The sequence below is a fragment of the Electrophorus electricus genome, chromosome 11 (assembly GCF_041902795.1).
Source record: "Electrophorus electricus isolate QZ-2024a chromosome 11, ASM4190279v1, whole genome shotgun sequence".
Classification (NCBI taxonomy): domain Eukaryota; kingdom Metazoa; phylum Chordata; class Actinopteri; order Gymnotiformes; family Gymnotidae; genus Electrophorus; species Electrophorus electricus.
The window spans coordinates 24,547,501-24,565,000 of NC_137507.1; the positions used below are offsets into that span (position 1 = coordinate 24,547,501).

The 17,500-nt window shown below is 43.7% G+C and overlaps 1 protein-coding gene and 1 long non-coding RNA gene across 3 annotated transcripts in view; one reads left to right on the forward strand and one right to left on the reverse strand.

Annotated features, from left to right (window-relative positions):
• The window catches only part of egfra (epidermal growth factor receptor a (erythroblastic leukemia viral (v-erb-b) oncogene homolog, avian)), a 38,239-nt gene extending 25,353 nt beyond the window's left edge, over window positions 1-12,886 (reverse strand). The window contains exon 1 of the mRNA XM_035527833.2: window positions 12,356-12,886. Within this exon, the coding sequence (XP_035383726.1) occupies window positions 12,356-12,434 (79 nt within the window). The 5' untranslated portion in view covers window positions 12,435-12,886. The remainder of the gene's footprint in view (window positions 1-12,355) is intronic.
• Window positions 12,572-16,164, forward strand: LOC113591906 (uncharacterized). Of its 2 annotated transcripts, XR_014125883.1 has the most exons (4): window positions 12,572-12,705; window positions 12,941-13,007; window positions 14,109-14,222; window positions 15,817-16,164. It is a non-coding gene; the product is annotated as an uncharacterized LOC113591906 (long non-coding RNA). The 2 variants fall into 2 exon arrangements; XR_003412254.3 differs by lacking the exon at window positions 12,941-13,007 and having other exon boundaries at window positions 12,611-12,705.
• The last annotated feature ends 1,336 nt before the right edge of the window (window positions 16,165-17,500 follow it).

The window sequence follows — 17,500 nt, forward strand, 5'->3', positions numbered from 1 at the left end:
ATGATAATATCTCCCAGTCTAACTCAGGACAATGAGTCAGTTTATTTTTATAAAAAAAAAAAAAAAAAAAAAAGGTAGGAAAAGTCTTCACGCATACTCATCTACGTGAATGATTTAACACAGATTATTTGTCTCTGAAAGAAAATCCCACCCCCACAACCATCTCTACCCACCTCCCGTTACTACTGAGCTCCCACACTATACGCAGACTCGCTTCTCTCGTCACTGGCACAGGAAGTAGTGGAGGCTGGCGTGGGGGGTGGGAGGTTTCAGAAGAGGCCGAGCCCCAAAGGCTCCTTTCCTGTTCACCGCGAGTTCCTCGCTCCACAGCGAGGGGAAAGGGGACGAGTTTCAGGAAGAGGCTGGATAACACACATGTTTCACAAATCATTCCAGGCATGGAGAGAGAAAAAAAAGCAACTGGCCTTTGGGAATCTCCCCCCACCCCCGGGCCTGAATGTTCCCAAAGTTTTTCCCACTTGGAGAACCAGCCAGCAGCATGCGGGTAAGACACCTATTCTAAGATTCACTGGCACCCTTTAATTGGGTTGATTTAGCTAAACTTTCCACTCTGGAATTTTCAGAATTTCCCGGCAAGCAATTAAAGTGGCAGCGCTGGTCAGCTTGATGGAGCGAAGATTAAACAGGGACTGAATTAGTGAATGTCCATGAGTGATGAATAGGGGTGTGAGGTTCCTGTGTGCTGTCTCCACATGGTGACTCAGCACGCACTGATTCACACGCACTCTCTCTGCTTTGCACATTATGACACACGGGAGTTTGCTCAGAACTGAATACGCCTGTCCTCCCAGAGTCTGGTACGCAAACCCAGACTACTCACCCTGACTTCAGCTGGTGAGCCAACACACATTTTGCAACAGCGCGAGGGGCGGACGTGCCCCATATCATTTTGGCAAGTTCGTCCATGGCATGACCAAATGATTTTCCACCCTGAAACTCACAAAGGCCTGTAACAAGTTGGAGATGACACAGCAAGAAGTAACGATCGAAATGCTGGATACGGGCCAGGGCCCCAGCCCGAGCACTCCTGCACGGCAGGTCCCATGAAACCCCCCCCCCCCCCCACCCCAAAAAAAAAAGGAAGTGGATTAATCAGACCCAGATGTCAGCATGCTGTGAGATTTCAGATAGGGAGTCGAAACTTGCTCACCGCTTCTCGCAGAGAACAGCGAGGTGTTAAGTGTTCTTTGGATTTTGGAAGCAGCCGAAGTGTAAGCCTGTCACTGTCTTTTCGACAAACAAGGGTCACAGGATGTCACAGCACCACAAACAATGGCTCGGTATCGCAACCCAAGCCAGTTGTTTTAAGGCCGCCCCCTCACTTCAAACACTGGGTCCCTCACTGTCTGTGTCGCATCACTCACGGAAACTACAAAAGCTAGATATGAATGCGCTTTTCCCCGCACCTTGAATATTAGAGGAGTTTCCATGAAATAATACCTAGTGAGATGAGACAAAGGGAGAGAGATGCATGTTTTTTTTCTCCTCCCAAATGTTTTTGCTTCAAAAAAGAGAAATAAACATCCCAGAAAGCATTACTCTAGAGACTAGTGAAGGGGGCTAAATCTGAAGCCAAGTTTCACTGTTTGTAATACCCATGTATTACTTAATAATGGCTTCCTTCGCCAAAAAAATGTGTAGTGCCCCTCTCAATGCTGCTCATATGCATGCTTAAATGCTAGTAAATAAATTCGATTTCTCCTGTTCAAACGAATGATTTCAAATACCAGCCAGCATGCAAAGTCATATCATGCTACTATTTAACTCGATAATCGACACACACAATAAAAACGTGCGAGCCCCGCTCGACTATAGCAGCTGAATGACATCAGCGATTCTGGGAACAGATGTTCGACTCCGCGCAGATTCAGTCCTGCGAAGAATGTTCAGCGTTTCCACTCTGGGTGCGCTACGAGATCTGAGAAGCCGAGGCCCTGCAGCTTTGCTGCATCAATGCCGGCGCTCAGCCCCGAAGGCTGGAGCTCCAGCAGGTTCCGCCGCTCTAGATGTGCGACAGAAGTAACAGGCAGGTGCCAAGAAATGAGCTCACGAAAAACAGGCGCTTGGCCGCGTAAATCAGAGCACTCGAGCAACTAGCATAATCCGAGATGGGTTAAACTCGCTACTAATCACGCTCCGGTGAGCAGTCAAACCAAACAACTCGTTTGAAAACACGTCTTGATTGCCAGACTCACTTGAAGCTATATTCGGGGTTTGGTTGATGGTAAACACCGCCCTCCGACTGCATGTTGTCAAAAAGCAGAGACTGAAGGCAGAGCGAAAGCAACCATTTTGACAGTTCGGGCCTCCCTGAATTAAAGCGCTAAACTGCACCGTCGCGTTGCTTAGAATTCCGCACGTAGCTCAGGCCAGCCACTATGACAACAGTCTCTGACGCATTACTGTCCTCGCGACTTTTAAAGCACTTACGCGTCCCTTGAACTGTAGGTTATTTTCCGTGCAAGTGATTACATGAAACTGTCGCAAAGCTGTTATAATACTGAAACAAGAGCCTGTATATTAAAAATTCCAAACGTTGTGCTTATAATCAGCCTCTGCCTGAGGCTTAAATTACAGCGTCCCGAGGACAGCGAGGCAGTTAATCTCTCAGGCTGGATCTTCTCCAGGTTTCAACCCGGGGGGAACTTTAGTCATTATCCTGGAAAGTATCCCCACCTATTGCCTGCAATGGACCCTGGCATGGGTTGCCTCTTTTCAGTCAGCTTTCTATGCTGCTTCTTACCTAACTCTGGGAACTCCCTTCAAAGTCAACAGACTAAATACACTTCGAGATATATTTTCAAACGCAGCAGCAACAACAAAAGAAACTTGCCATCAGCAATAATACGACCGGCAACGTCCACAGGAAGCCATCTAAATCTGAGCACAATCTCATTCACTGTGGTTTTCTTGGGCACTGCCACTTGCTTATAAATACAGTCATCTTACTGTACATCCAGGTCCAAGCTCAGGGAAACACAGTTCCAAGTGGAGATTTTTTCTCATTAGTTCCACGTACTGGTCACGCAGAAGCAACAACATTTGCAGAAAAGCTTCGTGCAGTGTTTCCCTATGCCCTTTGTGAAGTGTACCTGCATGTACTGTTCAGCACTTTGCGTCTATAAATGCATCCTGTTGGACGGTTCAGCTGACCGCTGGCTTGGCGAGTCCGGTTAGCTTTGTTAGATGAGCACAAAGCACAGAGTCATGCAGTGGGTTAAGAGTGGGGGAACTATTTCAGGATCAGAACTAAAAACTTTGCAGAACCCGTCAGCTTGCGGTGCTTTAGTACATACACCCGTCTCTGTGGCTAAGATAAACAAACTTTACATTGTCTTGTGGAATTTCACAAAATGCAACCTCTGTCCCTGTTGCCAAAGTGTTTAGGGAGTGCCTTGGAATGTTCCAGAAGTTGATTTTATATATATATATATATATATATAATATATAAACAATTGTATTTAAATGCCTTTAGCGGTGTTCAGTTTCACCCTAGATTCTAAGATGATAAATATATATCTTTAAAATCCGAAAAGTTTTTGGATCTGCTGTTTTTTAAATGGACTGATTTGGTACATTCAGTTTCAAAGGGACGTATTGATTGCCCTGGATGGAAATCGCAGGCCTTATTACCGGTGCCTTTCACAGATGGGAACAGACTCTTTTTCTTGGCCTCTTGCCATCATTCAGTTGTTAACTTGCCTAGTCAGTACTGCACAAAAGGCCAGTGCCTTCTCCTCACTGCTGAAGCTAAACCCAGAAACAGCCTTTTTCACCTTTTGTTTAGCTCTATATCTAAATTCCACTGAACACTCCAAAAACCTTGACTCAGTGCATGTTGATAGAAAGTGCTGATATATATATATATATATATATATATATATATATATATATATATATATATATATATATATATATATATATATATATATATATATATATATGATGGTAATGTTTTATAAGACTAAGGGAGGCCCTTTTGTGTTTATAGTCAAGGATGTCAGAGGGTGACTGGTGGTATATCTAACAATATTACTGAACTTAATTAGGTAATAATGGCAAATTAAATGACACACATCTCTTAATTATGGAGAAGGAAGTTTGCTCTAATAACCAAATTAGTGCTGTTTGTCTTTGAGATGAAGAGAACACATTAGAGGGAATCAACTTCCTGCCAATACAAGCGTACACCTACATACAGCATATACTCGGATAGGAAGGTACCTTTTGTTAGGTACCTTTTGTCTTGTCTCAAATTTTCTCTTTTAATGTAACGTAGAACTAGGTTATTTGTAGGATGCAATGTGTTTTTACCGCAAAGTTATGCAAACATGGCAGCATTCTGCTAGCCCTGCCTGGTAATCCTACTTAAAAGTCATTACTAAACCTATGAATAAAGACTCTTTTGTGAGATAGGTAGCTGTTTCTGTGGAGACAAGCGTCTATACTCTGTGCAGGTCCTGGCCTTTACTCTGTTGAAGCTGAAAGACATAGCTGCTTTGCTCTTTCCTTTTCTGTGTCTTCTCCTTTCTCTGTCCACAGCTCAGCCACAACACATGCACACCGTTTTGAAATTCTGCCAAAGATTCTCTGTAAGATAAACTAAAACATGTTCTAAAAGAAAACACAGAGCCTGAACCTATTTTCCAAGTATCTAAACTAGAAAACCAACTACTACTGAGTCCAAAGGTCCCTTTACAAGACCAGCAAAAGTAATATACAAGCATCCTATTTAATTTAACTGTAGTCTAATGATTTCCTCATATTAGATATGTCCTTGGAATCCACGCCATTTCGTAGCTTAAGTAACAATATGTGCAGCTACTGTTTCACCAAATGAACAACAGCATGGTGTCTAGCTCATACCCTACGGCCTTGGAGAGGAGACGGACAGTCTCCTTTTAGCAGCGATGGAGTTCATCTGTAGACCAAACAGGTCCCTTTCTGCAAAAGCAATGGCTTTATCCAACACTATCTGTTGACGCTCAGATATTACTAAAGACAACACAATCTTTGGCTCAGTTCTACAGAACATAGTTCATACATAGAGCAGATAACATGTTCTTTCAAGGAGTAAGATATACAATGAAAAGAAAACTTGGAGAAGCTTTCCATTCCTGCCATGGTGATTATTATTCCCTGCATCAATACCTGCGTTTGCTAAAGTTTTCGCCGTTTCGCATCTGCGGCACCCCCAACTGAGGCTCGCCACGGTGCTTTGGCGTGGTCGCCCAATGCAATGTGGGGCGACGGTGCTGCAGGTCGGTGAACTCCGAGCCTATGTTTCATTTCGGCGACAGGTAAGGGGCTGCAGGTAACAGGGTACAGACAGACAGACGCCTCGGGACAACCAGCGGTAAAAGAAACCCAGATGCTTATCTTTGCCTGTCTCGGAGAAGGTTGGGAAAACAGATGGTAACCGAAGATGGATGTATCTGGGTCAGGAAGATCATGACGCGTATCCATTTTTCTTTCGCGACATATGTTTGACATGTTCTCATTCCGCTCCACCACATAATATACAGCGTGATGGAGGTGTGCTACTTCCATGCTGTAACATGAAAGGAAAAGCAAAAAAAAATAAAATAAATAAAAATAAAAATATATATATATATATATATATACATACACACACACGCACACACACACACACTTAAAAATAAGTCAACATGGTGGCTCGACAATTGTTTCCTCTCGCTCTGCTACATAAATTCGACCATACAATACCCTAAACACATTATTTAGATAAGAGGCTCTATTACAATGAATATGACCAAGACACTCTTACCAAACAGCTACTTAAATATCTATACAAGTACATGTTGGCGATGGGGGAGTTTTTAGCTTCATGCTGGTATCCAGTGGTGAATCTGACACTTTGCTTATTTTGAAGAGGTGAAATCTCGTCTGCCTGACTGCACAAGGTGGACAGATAGCTCTGCGGTGTCCACCACAACCAAGTGGGCTTATCCTACTCCCTGAATGAGCTCTGCTTAAGTTCTCATGAAGATTCAATGAGTATGACTTCAAGTTGGTGGTTAAATATAGGGCTTTTTTAGGGGGTTGGGGGTGTTTGGGAGTGAGAGGGGGAGAGTGAGAGAGAGGTGTTGGAAATATTAGCACTGCTAAGTGGAGCTGTCCAGTGACTCAAGGAAGATCAGACGTATACTACACCAAATCCCATGTGGCACATTTAGAGTGAGGAAGCCGCATTAGTCCAACATCACCTCTGTGTTCTAAGACTCCAGATGATATGTATAAGCAGCATTGACTACATTAAGTACATTGACTGTGTGTGTGTATGTGTGTGTGTGTGTGCACGAGCATGCATGTAGATAGCTGTCAGGAAATCCTGGCCCAGAACTGTCAGTCTACCTCTGGATGCTTTTCTTTCCCTAATGATTGCTAAATATAGCACAGAAATGGCAGTTTCTTCTGTGAATCTCCTCTAACTATTTTTGAGCGGTCTGTGAATTAAGAGGCTCCATAGCCAACATTCAGCTCCAGTTCTGAGGAAGAACTGGGCATTTTCGTATTTTCCCACCTGCTTGCTGAAGATGGACAATTCGGCATCGTTCACTGGTGCACAGTCCTGTCCACCCCTGCTTCATAATGCAAAAGAGCAACTGGCAAGTGTTTGCACAATAACTAGAATATAACTAGAGTCAAATATTTGGCTATACACATCTGTGGTACATCTGGTGTCTAGCTGAAACATTTTTTTAAAAGTCCCCCTCCAGTATAATCACACAGCAGCTATGACAAAAATGTGAATCGATTCAAACTCGGGAAGGAGACACCAGCATCACTGGAAGATGTTGCTATGCCGCCAAACGCAACTCCAACCCAATGCGAAAACCACACGCGAGAACTACACACGAGAACTACGTGCGAGAACCACACATGGGAACCACGAATGAGAACTGCACGGGAGAACCGCTCGTGCTCGGGCTTCAGCAAACAGGGAAGATCTGATGTTGTACAATGGAAGCTGCTCGCATGCAGCACGACTAATGAGATGTGAGAGAAGTGCTGGGAAAGCGGGTTTTTCCAGACTGAATTCCAAGGTCTCTTTCCACCACAGTGGCCCGTTTGATCGTGGAAATAAAGTCCATGACGCTCGCTGCCACTGGGAACTATTTTTGGTTTTAGGGGACAATCGCATTCACAGGTTTCTAAATAACGGGTTGCTTGACCTGTCACGGAGGACAAAAGTTATGTGGTTCAGTTAATTGGTGATGAAAAACATGCCACTGTCTTTGCAGAAAAAACCCCTGAAAACTGTTAGAGTGTAAATGTTCTTTTTTAGCAGGAAAGAGGATAATTTAATATCGAGACAACAAACAAAAGAGAAAAAGAAAACGGCTCACAGTCGATAACACACAGCAGTTAGATTGCTCAGGAGAGTAATGGTGTACTGTCTGAAATGGATTCTGGCCATTTCCATCCCACTCGGTGTCATTTCAGTAAGCAGAGTGGTCATACTGTCAGATGTGCTTCATTACTGCAAATGGCAGAAACAGCATGGAATGCAACACCCTGGTGATCGATCCATACTCTTAGTACAATGCAGGAGAATTACCAAAACCTCATTGCTGTTAATTTAAAAGCCAATCAAAGCCATATAGCTTGGCTATACGTAGCTCTACAGTTGCTCTGCAGTTTAGCGATGCAGGAGACTCATTCTGCCTGCACCCCAATTGGATCCGCAGGTGCGTCTCCGAGCTCTTCTGCAGATGTGGGGCTGGCAAGCCCAAGCACCAGGGATGGGCACTGGGCGTTGGGTCTCACCAACACTCAGAGTCCTCCCTCTGTGACGGAGCGCCACTAACAGCCGCATCGGCTGGCGGTGATGGCAGACCCCCTAGGGAGGTCTCTGGTAACGGAATCGGAAGAAGCGCTTTGGACAAACACTGGACTAGTGGACGCGGTGTAGGAGGAGGGCGAGTTGGGAGCAGAAACCATGCAGAGAGAGAAAGGGAGCTGATGAGGGGCATAAAGGGATGCTAAGAGAAATCGCAGATGAGAGCCCGACAAATGAAACGGTGGGGGCAGGCAAACAGTGTGGGTGTTTTACAGAAGACAGGAAGTTAACTTCAGTGGAAGAGGGTGACAAAGGAACAGAGAGAGAGAGAGAGCGGTGGGCTCAGGGGCTCAGGAAGTGTGCTATTCAAGGTCTTCTGTTTATCTCTCTAGATAAAGTGGAGCATTTGCATTGTTTGCATTAGGCTAATCATAGTTTGTTCTGAGGCCAAATCTGACACGGTGTGGCACGCGCTGGCTTGATAACCTCTGTTTATACAGTGGGCAGATGCTCAAGTGCATAGCCTGATTCTGTAAACAGAACATCTGAGGGCCACAAATCATCAGGAGTGTTCAAAGTGAGCAGTGCTCACTAGTGAGACACGGGACAACACTACAACTTTGCAAACCCATCTGTTAATCTCACAGTTACCTTATAAGAAGCTGTCAACAATTAACTCTGTAAAACCAAGATGACATGTTAAACATGCACTCCAACAAGCTGTAGACTTGGGACTTCGTTTTGAGGTCTTCGGGCTTAATCATGGCTAGAGCATCCCTCTGTGATAACTTTAATTATGCCAGAAGTTATTATTTAGCTCATGAAGACATGCAACGTCATTTGGCAAATCTGTTACAGCCAAACAACTACAGAAAGGCAGCACTGACCACTGTTAAGTCATTAAACAGATCGGAAAAAAAGAACTACTGCGCTAGTGCATTGCTGTTACACGCATAAAAGTTCCAGATGGATGGACTTGGATCCACCAACTGATGACTTTCTGCAAGCAACGCTCTTCCGTTTTGGAATCGTTCTGATCCTGTTTCCTGCAGTGGGAGGGTAACAACGGCTGAAAAGCGTGTCATCGAATCCGATCTTCGTCTCGCGGAGGAGCGCGCTAAAAGGCTGATGTGTTCCCCATGCACAACATCAGCGAGCAAATGAATCCAAGTCCCCAGAGGAGGACAGTGGCAAGACCCGAGGTTCTTTCTCCATTACTGTAGGAAATAGGACCATGGCTGATGGCTTTTCAATCTAAAAGAAGATGGGAGACCGCAGTGGAGTAAAACTTGATTATCATCCACTGATCTTCTGTTAAATGCTGGATTGGGAACATAAATTGTTAAGAGGAAATGTCTGAAAAGCTAGTTTGAACCACACACACACACACACACAAGGTGGTAAAATGACTCTCTTTGACAACCCGCCAGAATTCGACTTGCATGTGTAGCTTTCAACTTCAGCGTCATTTATATTTTACACAATATCAGATTCAGCAATGCATGGGCCAGCTTGAGCCTGGTCTTAGGCTGTGTTACGCTGCCAGTGAAGATTCTGCACTGAATCTTCTGGGAAAGTAGTCTGTTTTTAAAAGAACTGCTGACAAGCTCAGAAATTCATCTTTTGACAAATTAGGAGCATTAGCCTTGGTTTCACAGGTAGGCAGGTTTTTTTTATGTATTCACAAGATGCTAGCCTTGGCTAGGGAGTCCGGGTGTTTTTGTATAATGAGCATGTGAGGGAGAAGTCATGCATAACAGAAACATCTGCCTCTGCCCAGGACCGGAGCAAAAAAAGGAGAAAAAAAAACAGAATAAAGGAAGAAAGAAACACTCATCGGCGTCCAGGCTGCCAGTATCCCTACAGATCATTAGTCCACACAAGGACACTCAGGAAGCGAGGCAGTAACAATGACTGCGTTAATGTAAATGGAAGCCGGAGGTTTCACCGGCGTGGCTGGCTTCCTGATGCCCCTCACATGAGCCCCGTGCTGGGCCGGCTCGCTGCTTTATAAGCAAGCGCCTAGCGTACGCTGCCTGTTTGGTTTAGATGTACTGAAATATTTGGGAGAACTGTCTTTAAGCTCACAAACACCAGCGATTTGTTATGATTGGTTGCACACCGGTCTGACCGGCGGCTCGTTGAGACAGGCTTTGTTGGGTTCAGTTGCGACACTAAGGCTAATGCTGACTTCATGACACGTACGGATTTCACACTGAATAAAGCTGACCAAAAACCATTTTTGTTTGTTACAAGTGATGGCACTTTAAGGAACTGTGTCAGTACACCTATTAAATGTCAATTCAAAGAAGGTTTAAAATAAGAAAAAAAATCATCCAGTGCACATTTTACCATCAAGAGCATCATTGTGCGCAAAGGCTTTAGATTCATGCCATAATGGGTTGGATCTGAAAGCACAGTTTCAGGAAGGTCTGGCATGCTGACATTGGCGTTCACAAGGTCTTACTGATCCAGCAAGCCAAAGTCGAATCTGTTCGACTCACCTAAACAAACTTAAGAACCACCACACAGAGAGTATTGGAAAGGAACCCTTGTAAGCAAGTAGGGAAGGGGGTATGCGGGGGGGGGGGGTCTCAAGCCTCTCCGTCTACCAGCACTGCGCCTCGATCCTAAAACAACGTGGCCCCAAGAACCATAAGCTGAGTTTAGTTGTGGAAAAACCAGATTAAGCTGCCCCTCTGACGGTGATAAAAATGACCACCTTGGCCGAGGTTTATCTGAAGGGCCCGAAGAAAGGGCAATAAGACTAAACGGGCATCTGCATTTTCGGATCGCGGCTGCGCGCCACTGACCTTCAGTGGTGAACGAAGTAGCAACTGCAGGTCTTTAGGGACCTAGCCTGTCCTCTCTGGAAGAACAGACATGTATGGTCTGTTTGTTCTGCTCTGCTCTAGTACCCCTCTGAGGGATCACCATGTTGGCAAACTCTCAAGGAGATCAAACTAACCGCAAACGTGTTGTATTGAACTGTGTGGCTGTTGGGTTTTGAGAGAGAACAGTCTGTTTCTGGTTAAGCAATCACTTGCCCTCTCTTCCTTCAAGAACATAGCTGACATGAGCCTTGTCATGCAGGCAAACACGGTAGGCTGGCCGCTAAGATGAGACAAAACAAGGCCTGTGCTGAAATGTCCTACGATGTGTAATAGAAAATCTGAGGTGTACTGGAGTGCTTGTTTTGGGTGTCATTGTCTTCTGCCTAACCAGGCAAAGACCTAGTAGAGAAAGCTACTAATTTGGCACAAACTTTATGCTCATAAAAACCGATGCATTCTTTTGTGGGATAATTTGGTATTTCATCTGGCCCTGTGTGTTGTCTCCATCTTTCTCTCTGTCTGCATGGCTCACATTTTCATCACACTGGTCTACAGGCATGAGAAGCAAATAATTGCTTTAGAAAAACTTCTAACGTCTAACTTGAGGAACAGAAGCCTTTCAGCACTGATGTGAATGAATGCCTTCCCAGACAAAACAGAAATATTGCAAAACAAACACTGAATCACTGTGAGCAGTTTGGAAGCTTTGCCATAAAGCAAAATAAAGGTAATTCCTGTCCTGGCTTGAATTTAATTCTGCATCTAAGAGTGTCCAGAAGAGCAAGCAGACTGTAATAAACTGATTTGTGTGTGTCCCATCTGTCATTATTGGCACTGGCGACTATTTACAGACAGGGCGCCCTGTAGTTGACCCAAATAACACACTGAATTATTGAGACCTTGTAAATAAACAAAACACAGCAGTAAACACAATCGGACAATTTCATTAAGTATATCGATTAACTGTATGACCCGATATTTATTCCGTTAGTTTGCTTCACGCCAGTCTAGACAGGTAAGGTTTAGACAGGTATCAGTGCATCCAAAAGTCAAAGCTTATTTTGGCTGCAAAAAGCTTGCACTTCAAATTCAGTTAGTCAGATGTAGCCTAAGGCCCATTACCTATAAGTCTATACATTTGTAATAAACGTACTATGTATGTGTGCCGCATCATGAATCACAATTTAAATGTCATATAAATATTTTTCAAAAACTAAAATAGCTTAAACCCCGTAATGGGAGTTTGAGTAGGCTATGAGCTAAGAAGGTGTCCACCTGACTAGGTTACCGAATCTAACAAGCGTCGTACATAGATCTGCCGAAACCTGTAATAATCCGCATATTTCAAATGTTTCATCATTGACGAGCCAACACTCGCGCATTTCTTTTAGCCTATAAAACGCGTCTCTAACACGTCTTTAAAAGCGAATAACAGGGACTCGGGAAATCAGTGGCTCTCTCTTTGAGAAGTCCTGTGTGGGACCAGGTCGAAACTTCCGCACTTTTCCCACGCCGAATGTGGTTTCACAAGACTGCTCATCTCCAAGGAACGCAAGCCTGCGCTGTGGCATGTCCGACATTCCCCTCGTAAAGCTTCCATGACCCGACGTGCTTCTATAACAGCAAACGTAACCAGCCCAACCGCAGCGTAACATTACACACTATTTAAAAAAAAAATTTTTTTAAAAATCCTTACCTTTCTTTTCCGGCGTTGCACACAAGCCGAAGTAAAGTAGTAATGTGAAAAGGAATCCAGTTTCAGTTAAGCTTGCCATTTCGTTTCTTTAACTCTTTGAACTAGTTGCGCGACAAGTGATTATTTACTACATAATTCTACGGCTTCTTCGTTAGTGAACATTGTCCAAGTCGGTCGCGCTGGGTTGATCTTAGATTGTGGAAATCCAGTCTCGACTTAAAACTTAAAACTTTTGACAGCTCCTCCTACGCTTTCGCAAATCCTCGCTAGCGAGAGGAGCCTTCTCCCAGTTCGGCTGCCTCTTGTGTCTGACGTCAATAGGGAGGCGAAAGAAGGACGACTTTAAAAAGGTAGGCTAGTACACTGCAGGTAAGAGTCCGGATTACTCCGACATTGCCGAACTGGCGATCTCAAAAAGGCTAAGCGTTTGCTCTCCAGCCTCCAAATGCAATTCTTTTCGCACCCGAGCCTTTTGTTGGCTGACGCGTTCATTTGGGGAAACTTCCTACGGCCTGTTAAATTAGTTTAAGATGTACCGACGCATTTGCTATTTGACTAATGTAGTTAACTGGGGTGTCATTTCAGAGACGTGGCCCTAGTGGTGTATGCTGTCATGATTGCCTCGCAGTGATTTAGGGACAGAAGAATCTTGGTAAAGTTGCCCTCCCACGGCTATACACAGAGGAAGAAGTCCTGTCACCTCATCTAAGTTAGATTATTTTAGCGGGGTTTGCTGAATATTGTATGTAATGTAGCATTGGGCACTGGGCCTTTGTTACTTACTTAGTTATTTCGGGGTCATCTTTGTGGGTATTTATAAATCCTTATTCACCTTATTCACCTAACTAAGTTAAGTTACCCTTTGCTATCTTCTATCCTACTGGAAATTCTAAAATAGTCATTAACAGAAAAACCAACAGCTAAATAAAACTAGGCGCTCACTTACCATTTCTATTTTTACCATATACACTAAGAATATATTCAGGGTTTTTTTTTTTTAAATTGAGTGGAACAGTACGTGCTTATTTTATTTTGGATATTTATGTTGTAATAATCATATGATATTTTATATGGTATCTATTAGCATGGTCATGTAGAAGAAATATATGATAATAGGAAATGTAGCAAAAAGTCTAAAATCTTCTAAAGTGTATTTCATCATAGAGTATTTCAGCTGCACCTTATATGAAACAACTGCAGATTCAGTCCAGGGTCAAATCCGCACGTGTTTCACAATATGGTTTACCATCTTTTCCACTCCTGGCAGCTATCTTAGCCATCACTACTACAATTTGTTGCAAAATACTTAAATTCCAGAAATGTTATTCATCGGACATCCCAAACTGGAGTCATGACATTAAATATCCACCTGCGTAATTCTTATGAAATATAATGTATGTATGAGGAGCTTTAAACATGTTTTACTGTTGCCATTCAACTACTTAATAATACATAAAGCCTGTATTATAGCTTAACTACAGTGTGAACTACAGACTGAACTACAGGTTTATGTCTAGGTTTGTTTGTGGAACACAGCAGTTTACAAGATTGTTTGTTTAAATTTAATTTAAATGTAATATGATTATATTTATTAATTTTCTGAAATTACCTCTGTGGCCAGGGACCATAAGTGCATGTTTACCCCAGCACTTTACAGCCTATGTAAACACACACAACTTTCTCACACTAATGCCGTTCAGGCCTCTGATGGTACGTAACCTGGAGCACAGTAATGATGGGCATTAATTTGCAGGTGTTCCACAGCGGTCATTACGGTGAGCCAAGCAGGACACAAATCTTCATAATGCCTCCAGCTAGACTGAGTGGGGACACGACGGAAGGACCTCATATTTCTCCAGTCATTTCTGTGAGCTGTTATTGCATTACTGTAAGCTTATGCCTCAGTGAATGGCACTGGTACAGGATATGAGAACGTTCGATGAGCGCAGACCAACGATTAATCGCCAGCACTGATGTGCCATCAGCAGGAATACTTAAAAAGCATGCAGCTATGGGGGCTAAAAGTACAGTTTGGATTTTTGGTACAACGAAGTGGCAGGGCCCACACACAGGTGTCCGAAATGGCAAAGGAAGGGTTTTAGGGGCATGTTGCCCTCCACAATATCCTTACTTAACCTCCGAGTGCTGGAGAACAGGTCAGTGATGTGCTAAAAATCCTCATGAAAGATTTCTTATTTGTTTAGTTGCTTCACAGTCTGGGAATGAGAGAGTTGGTCTAGTTTTCTCTCTCGGTCTCTGTTCTCATTCCAGATGGGGTATGAAAGTTGAACTTCCCAAATAAGGCATCTAAAAGATGCTTAAAGACACAGCAGATTCAAATTAGATATCTGATGTAAATTAACTTTAAACACCCCGTGTAGTAGGATACGTTGACATTCTCTAAGAAATAGCTATTTTTACCCAGTCACACTGATGGGCAGGTGTATGGGCTCTTACAAATGGAAAATGCAAAGACGTCACAGGTGTGAATCTGCAAAGGTTACTGATGTTGTCTACTCATTTGTCAGTGACTTCAGTGTATGAGTAATGAGATTGTGAAAGACAAAAACAATCTCTATTTCCCATTTCGGACATGTTTCAGAACAAATCTGATCTGATAACACAAGGTTTTTGGGCCATAATAGCAAATTATATATGCTATCATATCCTAAGAACCTTTCCACCGTAAAAAAATTACAGGAGAGGATTGAACAATGGCCCTCCACTGTAGGTCTATTCAGGCCAGTGAGACTAGAGATTACAGAAGGCACGTGCACATCTTGAATTTGAAGAGATGAAAATATTTTATTATAATCCCAGGTGTGTGGGATCTGGATTACTGCAACTCTCTCTCACTGCCCCTGTCCCACACCATATTGTGCTCTACTGACAGTGCTTATCCTGCCCTGGAGCTGTCTTCTGCTTAGCTCAGATACTACTTGAGCAAGAAAAACGTCCATGTTTGTAGGTTGGTCACTAGATTAGAGGACGGAGGGATGGATGGGTCCTACAACACAATGCATATAACTCAAATACCTCCAGAAGATCCTGGTTTAATATTTGAACAGTATAACGCACACATGCAGCCCTTGCAAAAAAAAAATAAATAAAGCAAATCTCACAAACACACCTACACACACACACACACACACACACACACACACACACACACACACACACACACACACACACACACACACGCGCACACGCACACATATGCTGCAGGGTTCAAGAGAAGGTTCAAGGGTGCCATCTGGGCATGCTAAATTATTCAGTCCTACTTGGTGGATGGCCCAGCATTATTCGATCACAATAACAGTAATCTCCCCTGGCCTAAACAATGCTTCATCGACGTACAAAGAATTCCGAGGCGGCCCCTTGCACGTTTATGATGCGAGCGTTGGTGGCCGGGTCCACCGTCAGGCGAGGATTGGAAGTAATTAAGTTGTTTGTTGATGCAGAAGGAATAGTGTGCGATTCAGCGGTGCGGGAGATGTCTCGGACACAAGCAGCCAGCTTTGATCTCGCATGACAGAGTCCAGCTGGACAGCGGAGAGGCCATCCAAAAGCACAAAGAAGAGCAGTTTGAACTGGTCGCAACGGCTGCAGCAGGATGCTGGACCCCAATTCACAAGCGCATGCTCGATCCAGGAGAAGTACGTCACCGAAGGGCAGGGAAAATAAAGATGCAGGAGGTTTTTTTTCCCCTTTTTTTTTTTTCAAAGAATGCATTCATTTAAATCGTTTCATGAGGGGTGTTTGCAATGCGTCATTAAACGTAGGCTAATGTGTTTGGCCTTGCTGATTCACTTGCATTTGTGCTGCAACTCTTTTTTTTATGCAGGTTTCAACTAGTAAGGTTGCAATAGAGGCTAAAACATTGCCTAGGCCATTAAGTCATCTAATGGTATAAACAGTCACCACACCGTTACCAGCTGTTCCTACTCTAGTTCGAGTAATGTTATTGCATTTACCTTTCAGCCATAGCTCAGGCCCTGGGTTCTAACGGGATTGGGGTTGGGGTTTTTGATCCTGCTTACTGACAAAGTGGTGAGAATGTCTGAGACGAAAAATAATTCATCTTAATTAAGCAGACAAGGAAGACCATGCCTTAGTGCAGCTGTTAACAGGATACTGCAGTACTTAAGTACTTATGGCTCTGTGCAGCCAGCCTGCTCCACAAAATGATGTGTCGTAAGGCAGATGTATCATGGTATGAAATATTTGTTTTGTATTATTCGGCCAAAATGGAAATGGCAACGATGCTGGTGGTTGAGGTGAAATGGATTGCACTAGTAATAGTGATCTTTCAGATCATCTAACTGTTCAATTATGTTATGAAACAATCAGAAGAGAAGTGAGAGATTTTCTGTATTGTGCACTCTTGCCTTCTTCGTTACTCAACAGGCCCGTCTGTCTGTTGCCAAGACACACTTGCCAGAGCATGCATGTCGTCATGGTTTCAATCCTGGCTAAACAGTAAATATATCAGAGTAAGAAAGCGGAGCTTGAGAAATTCAGAATGTAGTTGTTCCAGATACATATTCCGGGCCCTAAAAGCACCTCCAGATAATCATTTACTCCTGCTGAAGCAGAATTTTTGGCATTACCCGGTGGGTATGGTGACCTCAAACTCTAAAGATGCAAACTGTAAAACACCTGCGCGTATGCTGGGACATATGAGTAAATAAATAAAAGTCAACAAATTCCGTTCGAAGAGCACTTTGTGCGACATGACATAAATTGGTACGTCATTCAAATGTCGGCGGAAAGGGAAACTCCAGTGTGCTTGACGCGCCCTTGCCTGGTGCGTGCTCTCGCCGTGCGAAAACGAAAACCTTGGGTTTTCACAATTGCGCGTTATTAATCGAAAGCGTAGTGTAGGCCTCTCTGGTCCTTATTCTCATCTATCCTGTTCAATGTGTGAAACGGATTAATTCGTGTTCCCATGCAGTAGGCGCGGAAGAGCTCGGAGGTATAATTGATTGGGCCCGTCTCTGCTGTAATTGGTGTTGCTGGTATGGTTTTAATCCTTAGTCGGGGTCTTCTACAGCTTTGATCATGCAGTATTTTTTCTTCTTTTAAAGTCCCTGAGCACAGCTCTGCAGTATCCCGTTAAGTGCTGCTTATCAACTGTTCTTGGGA